The sequence below is a fragment of the Saimiri boliviensis genome, chromosome 14 (genome assembly GCF_048565385.1).
Source record: "Saimiri boliviensis isolate mSaiBol1 chromosome 14, mSaiBol1.pri, whole genome shotgun sequence".
Taxonomy (NCBI): Eukaryota; Metazoa; Chordata; class Mammalia; order Primates; family Cebidae; genus Saimiri; species Saimiri boliviensis.
The window spans coordinates 3,701,738-3,721,288 of NC_133462.1; the positions used below are offsets into that span (position 1 = coordinate 3,701,738).

Genomic DNA, 19,551 nt, shown 5'->3' on the forward strand with positions numbered 1-19,551 from the left:
AACCCCGTCTCTACTAAAAATACAAAAAATTAGCTGGGCATGGTGGCGCGTGCCTGTAATCCCAGCTACTCAGGAGGCTGAGGCAGGAGAATTACCTGAACCCGGGAGGTGGAGGTTGCGGTGAGCCGAGATTGCGCCATTGCACTCCAGCCTGGGTAACAAGAGCGAAACTCCGTCTCAAAAAAAAAAAAAAAAAAAAGGACTCTACGCAAGATACTACAACTCCCTTTCAGGAGGAGCGACTCTTGCTGCAAGCCTGCCATACAGCGGGTGTCTTTACCATACTGAACACCGCCGCCTGGGCCAGCCTGCCACGTAGCGTATGCCCTTTCAGGCAGGGGCTCTACTGCCTGGGTCATTGATTCTTGTCCTGGTGTGGCTGTTTCTCCCTAGTTCATGCTCTGCAATGTGTCTGCTCTAGACATTCCTCCAACTACAAACTAAGACACGATTATCTATGAAGAGATTACATGTAAAAGGAAGTAAGTGAGAAGTGAGCAGTAAGATATTCTTCAGGCACTAATTGTGCCGGGGGTCTGCTTAACTCTCCTTCCTCGGTGCCCAGAAAGGGGTTACCCACACCGATATGGGGTCGTAGGTGGACAGAAATGCACAGAGAGACTGTGAGTCCCCACAGACACAAACGCAGAGAGGGGCAGACATGCAGAGACACTCACAGAAATGCAGGGACAAAACCACCTGGAGACACTTGCCAAGAAACACACAGAGGGTCATGGATACAGATTCAGAGAGAGCCCAAGACAGAGAGCCGGCGAGGGACCCCAACAAATGCACAGAAACACTCAAAACCCGAGACCGCAAGAGACAGACACTGGTGGAGGGTGAGGAGGCCTGCTCTCCCGGGCTGGTAGAACCTAGAGTTCAAGGTCGTGGCTTGGCTGGGAAGAGGGAGGGGGATACCGAAAAAGATCGGTGTCAGATGGAGTGGGGGAGAGAGGGTAGGTTTCCACCCTAATTGACACCCATCCTCTCCTCCCCTCCCCCCCACACCTGCTTCCTGGCTTTAGAGCCTGTTGTCACCAGGATGGAATCCCGGTGGCAGACAAAGGGGTGGGGGTGGGGAGACAGAAAGATGGACAGAGACAGGGGGACACTAGGCAGTAGAGTCAGGCACACACAGATACACAGAGGGAGAGCCACAGAGACCACAGAAACGGGTCCAGAAAGAGGCCTAGACAGAAAGAGGGACAGAGAAGGAAACAGGAAACATTCCTTATAGCCTTTTTGTCATTAGTAGGTCCTCCAAGGACCTACGATATGCTGGGCGTTGGGACATCAAACGCAGGGAGGGAGCTATAAGGGAGGTAGCTGGAGCATCGTGGGGGCCTGGGTGGGGGGGCTCCAGGGCCCTGCTGCTGGGGTTGGGGAGCAGCCCACGGAGGCATTTGGACCCTGAGTATGGAAACAACAGGGACAGCAGGGCTGCCTCTGAGCTCCCAGACTTGTGTTTGCGCAAAGGAATTCTCTCCTCCTCCCTCTCCCCTGGGGGCGGGGCCCAGCCTCCAGCTATAAAACCCCAGGAGCTTCGGTGCCGGTGGTGAGGCTCAGCCCCAGGATTCCCAGGATCTCAGACGCAGCCTAGGTAAGGGGCCCTGTGGTCTCCACAGACGGTGTCCTTGGGGGAGGGGGCAGGAGGTGGGTGGGGAAGATGTGGGGCGTGGAGAAATCGTGCAGAGGTAGGTGAGGAATACAACTGGAGGTCTGGGAACTTGAGAGGCTCAGACTTTAGGGGGACTCAGGATAGAGGGGAAAATATTAGGATTTGTAGGATTTGTGGGTTACACAAATCCTAGTCTGAGGCTGCCAGGACTTGGGTGTCCCAGAATAAAACTGCCTAGATCTTCGGGTTCTGGGGGTCTTGGGGGAAAGCTCAGAAGTCAGGGACATCTGGACTTGGAGGTCAAACAGTCTGAGTATCAGGATTTGGGGCCTCAGACTCTGAGGGTATCAGGAATTGGGGGAGGGTCTCAGAATCTGGGGTTTTAGGAGTGGAGGCCTCAGAATCTGAGGTTTAGGATAGAAACTATCACCACCGGGAGTGTCATTACATGGGGTATCATCAATTGGGCCTCCAAGTTTGTTTATCAAGGTTTTGGGGGGTCTCATATTCTTGAGGCGTCAGAATTTAGGAGGTCTGAGGGGGTGGTCTTAGGATGTCCTGGCCCGTATGTGGACCATCAGGAGCTGGGCTGTCAGAATCCGGAGCTGTGAGGACTTGTGGTCTCAGAAACTCAGGCACCAGAAATCCAGGTCTCAGGATCTGTGGGTATTGGGATTTGGGGATGGGCGCCCTGTGGCCTAGGGTATCTCAAAGACTTCGGGCTCTAAGAATGTAGGGGTCAGGGTGAGGTCTGTGGACAGAAGGTGCCCTCTGGGCCCGGCCCCAACCCTCCCAGCTGCATGATGTATGGGAAGGTGAAAGAGGAGACAGGTGGAGAGGAAAGCAGCCAGTGCGAGGGGTGGGTGGGAGAGGGACGCAGTGACGAATTCTCCCAGAAGCCCCCCTTCCTCAAATCCCTTCTTAGGAAATGTCCTCTGTTTCACCATGTACGACATCCCCCCAGAATAGCTCCTGGGGGTGGGGCAGCTATTGTCTTCAGGCCGCTGTCCCTTCTCAAATGCCTCCTCCTAATCCCAGCTGGATCAGGTTCCCATGGGCTTGTCATAAGACAAAAGGGAACAGCTGTGCTGGGGGGGGGACAGGGTCTGCAGCCTCCGGGCTGTGCCTCAGACCACACCTACCAGGGCCTGTGCTCCTGTGCTACTGAGACAGCCAGGGGTCTAGACCCCAGCCCCTCCCCACTCGGACCCAGGAGTCCAGACCCCAGCCCCTCCCCACTCGGACCCAGGAGTCCAGACCCCAGCCCCTCCTCCCTCGGACCCAGGAGTCCCGACCCCCAGCCCCTCCTCCCTCGGACCCAGGAGTCCCGACCCCCAGCCCCTCCTCCCTCGGACCCAGGAGTCAAGACCCCAGCCCCTCCCCACTCGGACCCAGGAGTCCAGACCCCAGCCCCTCCTCCCTCGGACCCAGGAGTCCAGACCCCCAGCCCCTCCTCCCTCGGACCCAGGAGTCCAGACCCCAGCCCCTCCCCACTCGGACCCAGGAGTCCAGACCCCAGCCCCTCCTCCCTCGGACCCAGGAGTCCAGACCCCCAGCCCCTCCTCCCTCGGACCCAGGAGTCCCGACCCCCAGCCCCTCCTCCCTCGGACCCAGGAGTCCCGACCCCCAGCCCCTCCTCCCTCAGACCCAGGAGTCCCGACCCCCAGCCCCTCCTCCCTCGGACCCAGGAGTCCCGACCCCCAGCCCCTCCTCCCTCGGACCCAGGAGTCCAGACCCCAGCCCCTCCTCCCTCGGACCCAGGAGTCCAGACCCCCAGCCCCTCCTCCCTCGGACCCAGGAGTCCAGACCCCAGCCCCTCCCCACTCGGACCCAGGAGTCCAGACCCCAGCCCCTCCCCACTCGGACCCAGGAGTCCAGACCCCAGCCCCTCCTCCCTCGGACCCAGGAGTCCAGACCCCAGCCCCTCCTCCCTCAGACCCAGGAGTCCAGACCGAGCCCCTCCCCTCTCAGACCCAGGAGTCCAGGACGCCCCCTCCTTGGGCCCCCACCCCACTGGGCTCTTCTCTCTTAGGTCGCAGCAGGATGTCGGACACCGAGGAGCAGGAATATGAGGAGTGAGTGGGGCGCTGGGCGCGGTTGGGGCGTGCAGTGCTGGAGAGGCTCTCCCAGCCCGGGTCTAACTCTCCCCTCCCTCCTCTCTCCCCACACCCGTCCGCAGGGAGCAGCCGGAAGGTGAGTGGGGAGTGCGCCGGCCCCTGGGGTGGGGACCCCCGCAGGAGCTCTTGGGACGGGAGGGGAGGCTGCTGCACCGTGGCCGGAAGGGGGCGACTCAGCTCTGGGGTGCTCGCCCGCCCCCTCGGGTCTGGAGGGTCTCCCCGCACCGCCAGGGGGAATGCGCCCCTCGCGGCCGAGGCCAGGGGGTCCCCAGGTCCAGCTGGGACCGGAACCGCGGTCTCTGGCCGCTCCCCGAGCTGCTAACGCCCTCTCTTCTGTGCCCCCATCTCCAGAGGAGGCTGCGGAGGAGGAGGAGGAAGGTGAGGTCCCGGACCCCGCAGGTCTGGAGCTGGGGTGGGGCGGGCGCGGAGGGGCGGGACGGGGGGGCTCCCGCCGGCCTCGCCCCGGCTCCGCTAACCGCCTCTCCGGTGTCTCCCTCTCTCCCCGCGCCCCCGGCCGTGGCGGCTCCCCGCTCGCTCCCCAAACCCTCGCTGCTCTTCCCGCCCCTCCCCAGCCGCCGAGGAGCCGGAGCCAGCGGCAGAGCCAGGTAACCGCGGCTGCTTCGCTTCCCGAGGCCGAGGTCTGGGGCTCGGGGGAACGCCGACATCCTCGGGCCCCAACCCCGCCCCCCTTCCCGCCCCGCCCCGCCCCCAGGCCCGGTCCTTTAAGCCCCTGAGAGCCCCTGCGCCCTCTCGTGGCCGGGAAGGGAAATGGCCCCGCAGTGGCTTTAACCCTTTCCCTTCCTTCTTAAAGGGACCGACACCCAAGCCTTCTTCCCCAGTCTGGGTGAATCTTTATAGAAGGGTTGGATGTTTGCGGAGAGACACCACCCCGTCCCCCCTCATCTTCGCCTCCGACCCTGTCATTTTCTCTCCCATATACATTCAAAGGTTGGGGCTTGGAATTTAGGGTTGCAGAGGAGGTTAGCGATGGGAATCAGGGTCCCCAAGATGCGGGGGTGGGGGCTGGGGGGCGGCGGAGAGGGACTCGAGCTGGGGAGAGAGCTCTGGGGTCACTGAATGAAAGGAGAGGTTGGGCCTCGCTGCACCTCTGGGTCGTCATGGAGGAGGGCAGGGTCTCTGTCCATGTAAATAGAGAAGGGTCTGGGAGTTTGCACTCCTGGGTGTGCAGACACCAGGGGTGGGGGAGTCCCCACACCAGTTCTGAATGTATATCTGATGCGTGTGACCCTCTTCCTCCTTCACGGCCACCCTGGCTTTCCTTCCCTCTTTTCTTCTCCCCATTCCCCTCCTCCAGAACTGGACTCGAGTCCTGCCTTGGGCTCCTGGGGGCCGAGGCTTGGGGGTCCCTCCCCAGGGTGTGTCAGGCCTAGCCCCTCCCCTCTAAACTCTCACTAATTATCTCTTTGTATCCCTTACCACCAACAGAAGAGGAACGCCCAAAACCAAGGTGAGATCCTACAGGGTGGGGGTCTCCAGTCACACATCTTTCTAAATAATCCCTTTACCCCCATAATAGGGTGTGAGAAAGTCAGAGTTGGAGGGAGGAGACTGAGACAGCGGTCAGCATTTCTCCTCCCCCTTCCCCCCTCCCCCCTTCTTCCCCCTTCTCCCCCCTCCTCCCCCTCCTCGTCTTCCTCCTCCTTTTCCTACTCTTCCCCCTCCTCTTCTTCCTCCTCTTCCTCCTCCTCCTCTTCCTCCACTACTTCTTCCTCTCTCTTTTAGAGACAGGGTCTCCACTCTGTTACCCAGGCTGGAGTGCAGTGACCCAGTCCTGGCGCACTGCTGGATGTCTTGGGCTCAAGCAATCCTCGCATCTCAGCCTCCCAAGTAGCTGGACCACAGGCACGTGCCACCACACCTGCCTATTTATTTTTCTTTTTGTAGAGATGAGATTTTGCTATGTTGCCCAGGCTGGTCTCGAACTCCTAACCTGAAGCAATCCTCCCACCTCGGCCTCCTAAAGTGCTGGGACTATAGGCCACCATGCCTAGCCAATCCTTTCCCCCTTTCCACCCAGTAGTCCCTCTTCCCCTCAAGCCTCTACCACCATCCCAGTCTCCTCTCTGGCCTCCCTGCCTCCAGCTTGTGGCTCATCCTGCATGACTCCAGAGAGATCTTTCTAACACCAGAGCTAACTCCGCCCCTGCTGTGCTCAGAATCTTTCCTCAACTCCCCACTACCCTTAAGACACAGTCAAAGCAACTAGCCTGGCATTCAAAGCCTTCCCCGTCTGGCCCCAGCTGACCTCCCCAGCATCTCCCTTCCCCACTGACAGACAGACAGCATTTCATGGTCCCCTAGCCATGCGTTGTGCTTTCATACCCCTGAGCCTCTGCACGCACTGTGCCCTCTGCCTGCTCAGTGGCAGGTGGGAGGATCACTTGAGGATAGGAGTTCAAGATGAGCCTAAACAACAAAATGAGAACCCCCGCCCCTCGCAACATCTCTACAAAAAATTTTTAAAATTAGCCAGCCATGATGGCACACACCTGTGATTCCAGCTACTCAGGAGGCTGAGGAAGGATTGTTTGAGCCCAGGATTTGGAGGCTGCAGTGAGCTATGATTGCACCACCCTACTCCAGCCCTGGCCAACAGGGCAAGACTGTCTCTGAAAAATAAATGAAAATAAGAGAATGGGGCCAGGTTCAGTGCTCATACCTGTAATCCCAGCACTTTGGGAGGCCAAGGCGGGTGGATCACGTGAGGTCAGGAATTTGAGACCAGCCTGGCTAACATGGTGTAACTCTGTTTCTACTAAAAATACAAAAAATTAGCTGGGCACGGTGGTGCGTGCCTGTAATCCCAGCTACTCAGGAGGCTGAGGCAGGAGAATTGCTTGAACCCGGGAGGTGGAGGTTGCAGTGAGCTGAGATGGCGCCATTGCACTCCAGCCTGGGTAACAAGAGCGAAACTCCGTCTCAAAAAAAAAAAAAAAGAAAAGGAAAGCTCATTGGCAGCTCATGGGGGTGGGGGTGGGGGCCAGGAGATAGGGATGGAACCGCCAGAGGGGTGGGAGGCAAGCCTGTAGTTATTCCTGTAAAATATAGTAATGGATATTTTATTTCCACACATGATGCCCCAGAGGAGCTCATCAACTTCTCCAAGATGGAGGTGGTGGCTCCACTGTGCATTGATTCCCCGGCCCAGGGACCCTTGGGGACTGTCCTCACCTCCTCCCTCTCCTTGTCCTGTCCCCTTCATCTTGGAATTGCTCTTTGCTGTCTCCGAGAGAATTCCAAGGGAATGGCAGGAAATCAGAGCTGAGCCTCAGAGCAGCACCACCTAATACAAATTGATAGCAAGCCATATGTGTCACCTAAAATTGCTTACTAAAGGCAGGGCGTGGTGGCCCACACCTGTAGTCCCAGCACTCTGGGATGCTAAGGCAGGAGGATCACTTGAGCTCAGCAGTTCAAGACTAGCCTGGACGACAGTGAAACGCCATCTCTACAGAGAAATTTAAAAATTAGCCTACTATGGTGGCATGCACCTGCAGTCCCAACAACTTGGGAGGCTGAGGTGGGAAGATTGCTTGAGCCCAGGAGGCAGAGTTAACAGTGAGCTGTGATTGCGCCTGGGTGACAGTGAGATCTTAAAAAATAAAATGAAAAGGGCCCGGCAGCCTGGCATCATGGCTCACACCTGTAATCCCAGCACTTTGAGAGGCTGAGGCAGGCAGATCACTTGAGCAAAGGAGTTGAGGCAAGCCTGGGCAACGTGGTAGAACCCTGTCTCTACTGAAAATACAAAAACTAGCTGGGCGTGGTGGTGGGCACCTGTAGTCCTAGCTACTTGGGAGGCTGAGGCAGGAGAATTGCTTGAACCCGGAAAGCAGAGGTTGCAGTGAGCCAGGATCACACCACTGTACTCCAGCCTGGCTGACAGATCAAGACTCCATCTAAAAAAAAAAAGAAAAAAGAAAAAAGTCTGGGCACGGTGGCTCAAGCTTGTAATCCCAGCATTTTGGGAGGCCTAGGTGGGTGGATCACCTGAAGTCAGGAGTTTGAGTCCAGCCTGGCTGTGAGCTGGGATCATGCCACCAGCCTGGGCAACAGAGTGAGACTGCATCTCGGGAAAAAAAAAAAAAAAAGGCCAGGCACAGTGGCTCACGCCTGTAATCCCAGCACTTTGGAAGGCTGAGGCAGACAGATCATGAGGTCAAGAGATAGAGACCATCCTGGCCAACATAGTGAAACTCTGTCTCTACTAAAATACAAAAATTACCTGGGCATGGTGGTGCACACCTGTAGTTCCAGCTATTCAGGAGGCTGAGGCAGGAGAATTGCTTGAAGCTGGCAGGCAGAGGTTGCAGTGAGCTGAGATCGCACCACTGCACTCCAGCCTGGCACCTGGCGAAAGAATGAGACTCTCAAAAAAAAAAAAAAAAAAAAAAAAAAAAATCTAGTCACCTTTTAAAAAGTGTAAAACAGAAAATAATTGTCATAGCAAAATTTTTCTACTTGTTATATAAATTTTTATCATTTCAACATGTAATCAATATAAAATGTGATTGGTGAGATATTTTGCCTTCTTTCGCGTTTCACTGACAGCCCCTCCCAGTTGGCACCCGCCACATTCAGGAGTGTCGAGGGGCTGGCGGCTGCCTTACTGGACAGCGTATCCCGGAGGTGGGAGGTGGCTTGGGGAGGTCGGGCTACTCATGGTCTCTCTGTTTCTGTCCACTCAGCCGCCCCGTGGTGCCTCCTTTGATCCCACCAAAGATCCCAGAAGGGGAGCGCGTGGACTTCGATGTAAGTGACAGAGACCCTCTCCCCAGGTGCAGCTGCTAGTCCTTAAGGGGCCTTTGTGCCCATCATGAAAAGGTGCCGTGCGGGTGTGGTGCCTCACGCCTGTAATCCCAGCACGGTGGTAGGCTGAGGTGGGCAGATCACTTGAGGTCAGGAGTTCGAGACAAGCGTGGTCCATATGGTGAAACCCCATCTCTGCGAAAAATACAAAAATCAGCTGAGCATGGTGGCATGCACCTGTAATCCCAGCTACTCCAGAGTCTGAGGCAGGAGAATCGCTTGAACCCGGGAGGTGGAGGTTGCAGGGAGCTGAGATTGCGCCACTGCACTCCGGCCTGGGTGACCAGAGCGAAACTCTGTCTGGAAAAAAAAAAAAAAAAAAAAAAAAAAAAAAAAAAAAAAAGGCGCTGGTACCCACTCCCTTCTTTGGGAAGCCTGTCATGTCCTTGGAAGAGCTGACTAGTGTCAAAACACGAGGCGTTGCTGCCACCTGCTGGACACTCCTGGGAAACGGTCCAGTTCATCCGGCATCGGGGAGGCGCTGGGAGGCTGCTGCCCTCTCCAGGTCTCCCAGGACGGGCTCGCCGTGTGTCCTGCAGGACATCCACCGCAAGCGCATGGAGAAGGACCTGCTGGAGCTGCAGACGCTCATCGACGTGCATTTCGAGCAGCGGAAGAAGGAGGAAGAGGAGCTGATCGCCTTGAAAGAGCGCATTGTGAGTGAAGAGCCCGGGTTCCCGCCACTCTTCCTCACTCCCTGTGGATCCTTTGCATTTTGGGAGAGGCTGAGAATCCTTTTCCTTCTAGTACAGAACTGAGCCTGAGGCTTTTGGGAATTTGCCCAAGCCGGTGGCCACACTCCAACCTGTTTATCTCCACTCTTGGCCTACTCTGGGGAGGGATGGCTTGGGGAGATGGGCCTGCACCCCCTTATTCTTCTCCGTTTCCCAGGAGCGGCGCCGGTCGGAGAGGGCAGAGCAGCAGCGCTTCAGAACTGAGAAGGAACGGGAGCGTCAGGCTAAGCTGGCGGTGGGTGCCTCCCCTGGCCTCAGGCTAAGCTGGCCTCCCTCCCCTGGCCTGGAAACCCAGATGTTACTTCTTCAGATGGATGGCCCATTGTATTATTTTATCATTTATTTATTTATAGTATTTATTTATTTGGAGACAGGGTCTCATTCTGTCAACCAGGCTGAAGTGCAGTGGCATGGTCCTAGCTCACTACCACTAGGACCTCCCAGGCTCAAACGATCCTCCCACCTCAGCCTCCAGAGTCACTAGGACTACAGGCACGCACCACTCTGCCTGGTTAGTTCTTTTTTTTTTTTTTTTTTTTTTTTAAATTTTTTTCTAGAGACAGCATTTCACCATGCTGTCCAGGCTGGTCTTCAGCTCTTAAATTCAAGGAGTCTACCTGCCTTGGCTTCCCAAAGTGCTGGGATTGCAGGCGTGAGCCACTGCGCCTGGCCTGGATTCTCCTGGATTTTCTTTTTCTTCCTTTTTTTTTTTGAGACGGAGTTTCGCTCTTGTTACCCAGGCTGGAGTGCAATGGTGCGATCTCGGCTCACCGCAACTTCTGCCTCCTGGGTTCAGGCAATTCTCCTGCCTCAGCCTCCTGAGTAGCTGGGATTACAGGTACATGCCACCATGCCCAGCTAATTTTTTGTATTTTTAGTAGAGATGGGGTTTCACCGCGTTGACCAAGATGGTCTTGAGCTCTTGACCTCGTGATCCACTCGCCTCGGCCTCCCAAAGTGCTGGGATTACAGGCTTGAGCCACCGCACCCGTCCTTTTTTTTTTTTGACAGTATTTCTCTGTCACCAAGACTGGAGTGCAGTGGTATGATCTTGGCTCCCTGCAACCTCCATCTCCTGGTTCAAGTGATTCCCCTGCCTTAGCCTCCTGAGTAGCTGGGACTACAGGCACTGCTACCATGTGGCTAATTTTTGTATTTTTAGAAGAGACAGGGTTTCACCATGTTGGCGATGCTGGTCTCGAACTCCTGACCTCAGGTGATCCACCCCCTTGGCCTCCCAAAGTGCTGGGATTATAGGCATGTGCTGCCTGCCTGTCACCCAGCTGTGAAGGAGATTTTGCAGATGTGGTTAAGGATTTTGAGATGGGAAGATTGTCCTGGATTGTCTGTGGGGAGTGCCAGTATCATCACAAGGGTCTTTATAAGGGGAAGGCCAGAGAGTCAGAGTGAGAGAGTTGACGATGCTGTGAGGCTGCCTCTGAAGATGGAGGAAGGTCCATAAGGCAAGACATCCAGGCAGCAGCCTGTAGGAGCTGGAAAAGGGAAGGGAAGGAATTCTCCTCTAGAACCTCCAGAGAACATTAGTTCTGTTCACAACTTGATTTCAGCCCAGTGGAACCAATTTCGGACTTTGGATCTGCAGGACTGTGAGATAACAAACTTGCATTGTTTTATGCCACTAAGTTTGCAAATTATAACAGTGATAGGAAACTTAGGTTGGGCGAAGTGGCTCATGCCTGCTGCACTGCAAGGGGAGACTCTACGTCAAAAAAAAAAAAAAAAAAAAAGGAAAGGAATTCAGGTATGGAGTGCTGGGTGTGCAAAGAGCCATCATGTTGGCCGGGTGTGGTGGCTCACGCCTGTAATCCCAGCACTTTGGGAGGCTGAAGCAGGTGGATCACACAAGGTCAGGAGTTCGAGACCAGCCTGGCCTACATGGTGAAACCCCGTCTCTACTAAAAATACAAAAAATTAGCCAAGCATGGTGATGCATACCTGTAATCCAGCTACTTGGGAGGCTGAGGCAGGAGAATTGCTTGAACCCAGGAGGTGGAGGTTGCAGTGATCCGAGATAGTGCCATTGGACTCCAGGCTGGGCAACAGAGCAAGACTCCTTCTCAAGAAAAAAAAAATACAAAATTAGCTGGGCGTGGTGGCACATGCCTGTAATCCCAGCTACTCAGGTGGCAGAGGCAGGAGAATTGCTTGATCCTGGAGGTGGAGGTTGCTGTGAGCCGAGATCATACCATTGCACTTCACCTCAGCAACAAGAGTGAAACTCTGTAGGGTCCAGCCCTGTAGGGTTCTGTGAGCCCCTCCCTGCTGGTGCGGAGACGAGAAACTGTAGAAATAAAAGACACAGACACAGAGATAAAGAGAGTTTGGGCTCGGAATCCACTGCCAACCAAAGCACGGAGACCTGCAGTGGCCTGAGTGCCGGGACACTCTGATTTTTATTGAGTACAAAGCAGGGGCAGGGAAGGTCGGGTGAGGCAGTGGTGGTCGGTGATAGGGTCAGGTAAATTACATGTCTTGAAGACGGGGCCCAGGACTCTCCAGGAGCGGAGGTGAGAAACCAGGTGCAGAAGCGGAGTGTGAGGGTGGACGTGGAACGTGACCACTGAAGCCAGCATCACGTAGAGACAGTTAAGCCCCCGGATGTCTGCGGGCCTTCCTGACAGCCATCAGGCCTTGCTGCAAGAGCTTGGAGAAGCGGAGTTTTCTCCTAACTCCCCCAGGAAGGAGAGGTGTCAGTTATTTTGGACGTCTCCTTCCCTAGCTGGCTGAACAGTGGGGCTTTCCCAGTGCTGGGGCTGCCACACAGCCCAGGTGCCCTCCAGCAGCCCTTATGCGGGCGTGACAGAGGGCTCAGAGCATCTTGCCTTAGGGTCACTTTGTTCACGATGTCACCTCAGTTCCATCCTTCATAACCTGATAGTCACTAGTAAAATTAAAGGTTATGTTAAGTATATACCTTTGTGATTATAAGTAACTATAAGATGATATATGATTACATAAAGAAATGACTATGTGCCTCCATTTCTTTCTTTCTTTTTTTGAGACGGAGTTTCGCTCTTGTTACCCAGGCTGGAGTGCAATGGCGCGATCTCGGCTCACCGCAACCTCCGCCTCCTGGGTTCAGGCAATTCTCCTGCCTCAGCCTCCTGAGTAGCTGGGATTACAGGCACGTGCCACCATGCCCAGCTCATTTTTTTGTATTTTTAGTAGAGACGGGGTTTCACCATGTTGACCAGGATGGTCTCGATCTCTTGACCTCGTGATCCACCCGCCTCGGCCTCCCAAAGTGCTGGGATTACAGGCGTGAGCCACCGCGCCCGGCCCTTAATCAATATTTATATGAGAACAGGCTGAGGCTTCAGACCCTTGCCATGGCACTTGTGGGGTTTCCCCCCTACAAAACTCCATCTCAGAAAGAAAAAAAGCCAACATGTCCACCTTGCCATAAGGAGAGGGGAGTCAGCCTGGACAAGCCACTTTTTCTGGAGCATGCAAATGAAGAATTTCTTGAATGTCGTAATGCCGTGGCTACCTATTCTAGAACCCCTTCCTCAGGCTCAAGGCCTGCAGCCTCTTTAATCTCCCCAGTCCCTGGCCTCATCACCAGTTACCTTCCTGGACCCTCTTAAAACAGACATTCTCATCTCCTGAGACTAAGGGGGATTGCAGTCCAGACAAGTTGAGCGTCTGGACTGAGGTCACACAGCAGAGTTCACTGTTGGTTATGTCAGGTTGCAGGCATGGGAAGAAACCAGGCGTTTCTCCTTCTCCTTCATTTAAATTTTTTCTGGGAGTGTGTTAACGCCCAGAGAGGGGGCTGGGCTCAGTGGCTTACGCCTGTAATCCCAGCACTTTGGGAGGCTGAAGCGGGCAGATCACTTGAGGTCAGGCGTTCGAGACTGGCCTCACCAACAGTGCGAAACGTGGTCTCTACTAAAAATACAAAAATTAGCTGGATGTGGTGGCAGGCACCTGTAATCCCGGCTATGAAGGAGGCTGAAGCAGGAGAATGGCTTGAACCCGGGAGGTGGAGGTTACAATGAGCCAAGATCGCACCACTGCACTCCAGCCTGGGCAACAGAGCGACAGTCCATCTCAAAAAAGGAAAAAAAAAAAGACCCAGAGAGGGAAAGGGACTTGCAGGTGGTCACACAGGGAGACTGGCAGGGCCAGGACAGGACACCCGAATTTCTGCTGGTTCCGATGTTCCCCCGGCCTCTGAGGAACTGGACTTGCTGATCTCTGTACCCCAACTCCACTCAGCACAGAACTGAGGCCCCCTCCTTCCCACCCCAGGGCCCCCCTTCCTCAGTCCTAGAGGGGAGCCCATGAGGTTAACCCCTTTCTTTTCACAGGAGGAGAAGATGAGGAAGGAGGAGGAAGAGGCCAAGAAGCGGGCAGAGGATGATGCCAAGAAAAAGAAGGTGCTGTCCAACATGGGGGCCCATTTCGGCGGCTACCTGGTCAAGGTGAGCTCAGCCTGCAGAACCCTGAGGCCTAAGCTCTGAGGGAGGAGGGGCCGGGTCCTGGACTCCTGGGTCCGAGGGAGGAGGGGCTGGGCCTGGACTCCTGGGTCCGAGGGAGGAGGGGCTGGGGTCTGGACTCCTGGGTCTGAGGGAGGAGGGGCTGGGGTCTGGACTCCTGGGTCTGAGGGAGGAGGGGCTGGGGTCTGGACTCCTGGGTCTGAGGGAGGAGGGGCTGGGACCTGGACTCCTGGGTCTCAGGGAGAAAGTCTGGGGCTTGGACTCAGTCTGAGAGGAGAGGCCGGGGGTCTGGACTCCTCCTGAGTCTTCGGGAGAAGGGCCTGGGGGGCAGACCTGTGGGTCCTGACGTGGGGGTGGTTTGTGGGATGTGACCCCCAGTTTATTGTGCCCTCTCCGCAACCGTCAGGCAGAACAGAAGCGTGGTAAGCGGCAGACGGGGCGGGAGATGAAGCTGCGGATTCTCTCTGAGCGTAAGAAGCCTCTGGACATCGACTACATGGGCGAGGAACAGCTCCGGTAGGTGCTGGGTGGGGCTCGGGGTGGCCGGGGCCTGGGTATGAGACAGGGGAATACAAAGGAGTTCAAACCCAGATCTGGGTAGGCAGATGCTCTGGGTCTGAGCTCCAGGGCTGTGTGACTTTGGGCAAGTGGCTTCCCCTCTCTGGGCCTCTTCTGCCTTCTCTGTGAAACATGTCACTGGTAGAGAACCTACTTTTTGTAGCTGCTGTGACCTGTAGCATCTGGCAGGTGTTGCTGGGGAAGCCAAACAAGTTGACTCCCCTCCCCACAATTCAGGAGATTTTGTTAACTTCGTGATGCGCCTGGGAGCTCAGGATGGGCTCTACCTTTTGAAGCCAGGAATTCGGGTGAGAATTTTCCAGCTAAGTCTCTCAAATGCAGGCTGATCGGGGGCTAGCGTTCAGGAGCCTGCCTGCATCTCTGTGTTCTCCGGCCTGGGCTGTGGCTCAAAATCTCAAAGCCTTCAACGTCCCCAGGGTGGCGCAATGACTGGGTTTGCAGCTTGCCCTGAAGGCACCTGCCGGGGACTCAGTGCCAGCTCTGCCAGCTACTTTGTGATCTTAGGCACGCTATCTGACTTCTCTGGGCCTTCCGTTCCTCCTTGGCAGAATGAGGATACAATCCCAGAGCTGTGAAAGGGCAGTGAGGTAGTGATAATAATCACAGGCTGGGTGTGGTGGCTCATGCCTGTAAGTCCATCACTTTGGGAGGCCAAGATGGGTGGATCACCTGAGGTCAGGAGTTCAAGAGCAGCCTGACCAATAAGATGAAACCCTGTCTCTACTAAGAATACAAAAATTAGGCCGGGCGCGGTGGCTCAAGCCTGTAATCCCAGCACTTTGGGAGGCCGAGGTGGGTGGATCATGAGGTCAAGAGATTGAGACCATCCTGGTCAACATGGTGAAACCCCGTCTCTACTAAAAATACAAAACATTAGCTGGGCATGGTGGCACGTGCCTGTAATTCCAGCTACTCAGGAGGCTGAGGCAGGAGAATTGCTTGAACCCAGGAGGCGGAGGTTGTGGTGAGCCGAGATCGCGCCATTGCACTCCAGCCAGCCTGGGCAACAAGAGCGAAACTCATGTCTCAAAAAAAAAAAAAAAAAAAAAAAAAAGAATACAAAAATTAGCCGGGCACGGTGGCATGCACTTGTAATCCCAGCTACTTGGAAGCTGAGACAGGAGAATCGCTTGAACCTGGGATATGGAGGTTGCAGTGAGCCGAGATTGCACCACTGCACTCCAGCCTGGGCAACAAGAGCGAAACTCCATCTCCATCTCAAAAAAAAAAGAAGGCAGAGGTGGGAGGATCACTGACCACTAGAGCTTGAGAGGTTGAAGCTGCAGTGAGCTGTGACCATGTCACTGCATTCCAGCCTGGTGACAAATTGAGACCCTATCTAAAACAAAACAAACAAAAAAAGAAAAGAAGGAAATCTGAAGGTAGGTTTTAGTCCAGGGTGATATGGCAATTCTGCAAAATCAGAGACCCAGACTCCTATTTTTCTGCTCCGCTACTTTTAGCCCAATCTTTCCACCCTCAAAATCACTTATAGTCCAGTATAGTTGCCAGAGCTCCAGCCGTCAGATGTCTGATCCAGGCAGCAGAAATAAGATGCAAGAGAAGAGCCACACTCTTTTTTGGAAGCCCCACCCGGTGACTTGCTTTCGTCACATCAGCCACCCTAACTGCAAGGCAGATTGGGAAAAGTAGTTTTTCAACTCAGCCCACTGCACGGGATTCTATTTCTAGAAGAAAGGGAGAAGGGGTAGCAGGAAGGCAGCCAGCCGCTTCTCTCACAGTTTTATTTCCGTATTTTCTTTTTCTTTTTTTTTTTTTTTTTTTGAGACGGAGTTTCGCTCTTGTTACCCAGGCTGGAGTGCAATGGCGCGATCTCGGCTCACCGCAACCTCCGCCCCCTGGGTTCAGGCAATTCTCCTGCCTCAGCCTCCTGAGTAGCTGGGATTACAGGCACGCACCACCATGCCCAGCTAATTTTTTGTATTTTTAGTAGAGACGGGGTTTCACCGTGTTGACCAGAACGGTCTCGATCTCTTGACCTCGTGATCCACCCGCCTCGGCCTCCCAAAGTGCTGGGATTACAGGTGTGAGCCACCGCGCCCGGCCCAATTATTTCCGTATTTTCTAGAGAAGGAAACAGGATTCCAAAGTCAAGTCACTTGACATATTCATAAACCAGAGAATGGCACCACTGGGATTTGAACCAGGGGTTTCTTTTTTCTTTTTTCTTTTTTTTTTTTTGAGACGGAGTTTCGTTCTTGTTACCCAGGCTGGAGTGCAATGGCGCGATCTCGGCTCACCGCAACCTCCGCCTCCTGGGTTCAGGCAATTCTCCTGCCTCAGCCTCCTGAGTAGCTGGGATTACAGGCACGTGCCACCATGCCCAGCTAATTTTTTGTATTTTTAGTAGAGACGGGGTTTCACCATGTTGACCAGGATGGTCTCGATCTCTTGACCTCGTGATCCACCCGCCTCGGCCTCCCAAAGTGCTGGGATTACAGGCTTGAGCCACCGTGCCCGGCTGAACCAGGGGTTTCTAACTGCGGAGCCTGGGCTGGCTCTTCGCTTCTCTTCTTTCCCCCTCCCCTCTCCCCTCCCCTCCCCTTTCTCCTTTCCTGTCCTTTCTTTCATCTTGAGCTGATGCCCAGGCAGAAATGCAGTCATGCAGTCACAGCTCACGGCAGCTTTGACCTCCCAGTTTCCTTCTGCTGCAGCCTCCCAAGTAGCCGGGACCACAGGCGAATTTTTTTTTTTTTTTTTTTTTTTTTTTTTTTTTTTTTTAGAAGAGATGGTGTCTCTCTATGTTGCCCAGGCTGGTCTTGAACTCCTGGGCTCAAGCAGTCTGCCCGCCTCTGCCCCTCAAAGCGCTGGGGTTACAGGTGTGGGCTGCGAAGCATGGGCTCCTAGTCTTCTAAGAGCCCTTCTCTCCCCTTGGGAAGGAGAAAGTAGATTTTAAAACTCTTGGCTTCAAATATCAACAAAATGGTGCCATCAATGCTGAACTCACAGACTTGCTGTGTGGTTCCCGCAACCTCTCTGGGCCCAAGTTTCCCTCTGTCCCTGGGCCTCGGGCATCACAGTCCTCCTGTCCTGCCAGGGAGAAAGCCCAGGAGCTGTCGAACTGGATCCACCAGCTGGAGTCTGAGAAGTTCGACCTGATGGCGAAGCTGAAGCAGCAGAAATATGAGGTGGGACCCAGCGCTGCAGGGAGGGAGGGCAGGGCCGGGCTGGGAGGATCAGCATGTTCCAGGTGGGGTGGGTGGCCCATTCTCACGTCCCCACTGGCTGTCCCAGCATCTGCCTTCTGCCTCCGCAGATCAATGTGCTGTACAACCGCATCAGCCATGCCCAGAAGTTGTGAGTGTGACCCTGTCTGAAGCCCTTGCTCTTGTCCCACCCCCTCCGCACCCTCCACCCTCCCGCTGGCTCTCAGGCCTCTCTTTCCCTCCTCCTGTGGGTTCCATCCCCTGCTCCTCTGGGTTTCTGCTCCTTTCTCTTCATCCTCCTCTCCCTGCTCTCAGAATCCTGGGTCTCCGTCCCTTTTTCTTTTTCTTTTCTTTTTTTTTTTTTTTTTGAGACAGAGTTTCGCCCTTGTTACCCAGGCTGGAGTGCAATGGCGCGATCTCGGCTCACCGCAACCTCCGCCTCCTGGGTTCAGGCAATTCTCCTGCCTCAGCCTCCTGAGTAGCTGGGATTACAGGCACGCACCACCATGCCCAGCTCATTTTTTTTTTTTTTTTTTTTTTTTGTATTTTTAGTAGAGACGGGGTTTCACTATGTTGACCAGGATGGTCTCGATCTCTCAACCTCGTGATCCACCCGCCTCGGCCTCCCAAAGTGCTGGGATTACAGGCTTGAGCCACCGCGCCCGGCTCTTTTTCTTTTTTTTTTTTTTGCGACGGAGTCTTGCTCTGTCATCCAGGCTGGAGTGCAGTGGTGCGATCTCAGCTCACTGCAACCTCCACCTCCTGGGTTCAAGCAATTCTCCTGCCTCAGCCTTCCGAGTAGCTGGGGTGACAGGCGTGTGCCACCACGCCCGGCTAAGTTTTGTAATTGTTTAGTTAGAGATGGAGTTTCCCTGTGTTGGTCAGACTGGTCTCGAACTCCTGACCACAGGTGATCGGCCCGCCTTGGCCTCCCAGAGTGCTGGGATTCCAGGTGTGATCCTGAGCCACCGCGCCCAGCCCTTTTTTCTATGTTCCTCTAAATCCGTGGCAGGGGAGGGGAGGGGAGGGGAGGAGCAGTCTCGTTCCTGGAGGACACTGGCCAGCGTCGGGAGACATGTGGTTCTGCAGCTGGAGAGGGGACACAGGCACCTGGAATGCAGGGGATTCTGCTCAGGATGCTGCTGAGGGTCCTACGATGCCCGACACAGGGCCCCACACAGCAGGGAACGAACCACCTGGCCCAAATGTCCGTGGTGCTGAGGTTAAGAGAGTCTTCTCTGAATCTCTGTTTCTCCTGTGGTCTCTCCCTTCCTTCTACTCGCCCTCTCCCTTCTCCTCCTCTGCAGTTTCCTGTCTCTTTCACTCCGGCCCTTCCTGCATGTTACCTCCCCCTGCCCTGATCGCCCAAACCTTCCACCCCGACCCTGGCTCCCGACTCATGTACATTCATCAGCTCCCCTCTCAACATCGTGTGCTCACCCCCAACAACCAGCTTTCACCTGTCAGTGAGGCCTTTGGCCGACAGCCACTGCCCCCCAGTCACAGAATCCAAAAGAGATGACAGTTGTTTCACTCACTGCTTCCTCTGCGTGGGCGGGGGCTAATGTTTGGGGGGAAGGGCTTCCTGAATTGAGGGCCTGGGGCGCATCTCAGAGACTGGGGTGGCCCCTCCTTCCTGATACCACCTCCTTCTTCTACAGCCGGAAGGGGGCAGGGAAGGGCCGCGTTGGAGGCCGCTGGAAGTGAGGATGCCACCAGGACAGTGGCTCGCCCTGAGGCACCCGGGAAGCCTGGGAGTGTTTGTCCCATGGGTAACTTGAAATAAACGCTCTCCTCAGACACCTGCTGGGTTCTCTGGTGTTACTGTTGTTGATATGCAGCTGGTTTCTTGTGGTTAATCGACTTATTACCAACAGGCCATTGCTTGAAAGAGTGTCAACAGGCCGGGGGTGGTGGCTCACGCCTGTAATCCCAGCACTTTGGGAGACCGAGGCAGGCAGATCGCCTGAGGTTGGGAGTTTAAGACCAGCCTGACCAACATGGAGAAACCCCATCTCTACTAAAAATACAAAATTAGCC

General features: G+C 55.1%; 1 protein-coding gene across 4 annotated transcripts; it reads left to right on the forward strand.

Annotated features, from left to right (window-relative positions):
* The first annotated feature begins 1,494 nt into the window (after positions 1-1,494).
* On the forward strand, positions 1,495-19,313 carry TNNT1 (troponin T1, slow skeletal type). 4 transcript variants are annotated; one of them, XM_039466614.2, is made up of 14 exons: positions 1,495-1,603; positions 3,654-3,696; positions 3,801-3,814; positions 4,090-4,116; positions 4,311-4,343; positions 5,185-5,206; positions 8,448-8,511; positions 9,108-9,224; positions 9,460-9,537; positions 13,637-13,750; positions 14,172-14,281; positions 17,403-17,493; positions 17,622-17,662; positions 19,173-19,313. In XM_039466614.2, exons 2-14 carry the CDS (start codon positions 3,665-3,667, stop codon positions 19,216-19,218), a joined length of 789 nt encoding a protein of 262 aa, XP_039322548.1. In that variant the 5' UTR covers positions 1,495-1,603; positions 3,654-3,664; the 3' UTR covers positions 19,219-19,313. The 4 variants fall into 4 exon arrangements, with proteins under 4 accessions (XP_039322548.1, XP_039322547.1, XP_039322550.1 ...); XM_039466613.2 differs by lacking the exon at positions 17,622-17,662; XM_039466616.2 differs by lacking the exon at positions 4,311-4,343.
* Positions 19,314-19,551: the final 238 nt, after the last annotated feature.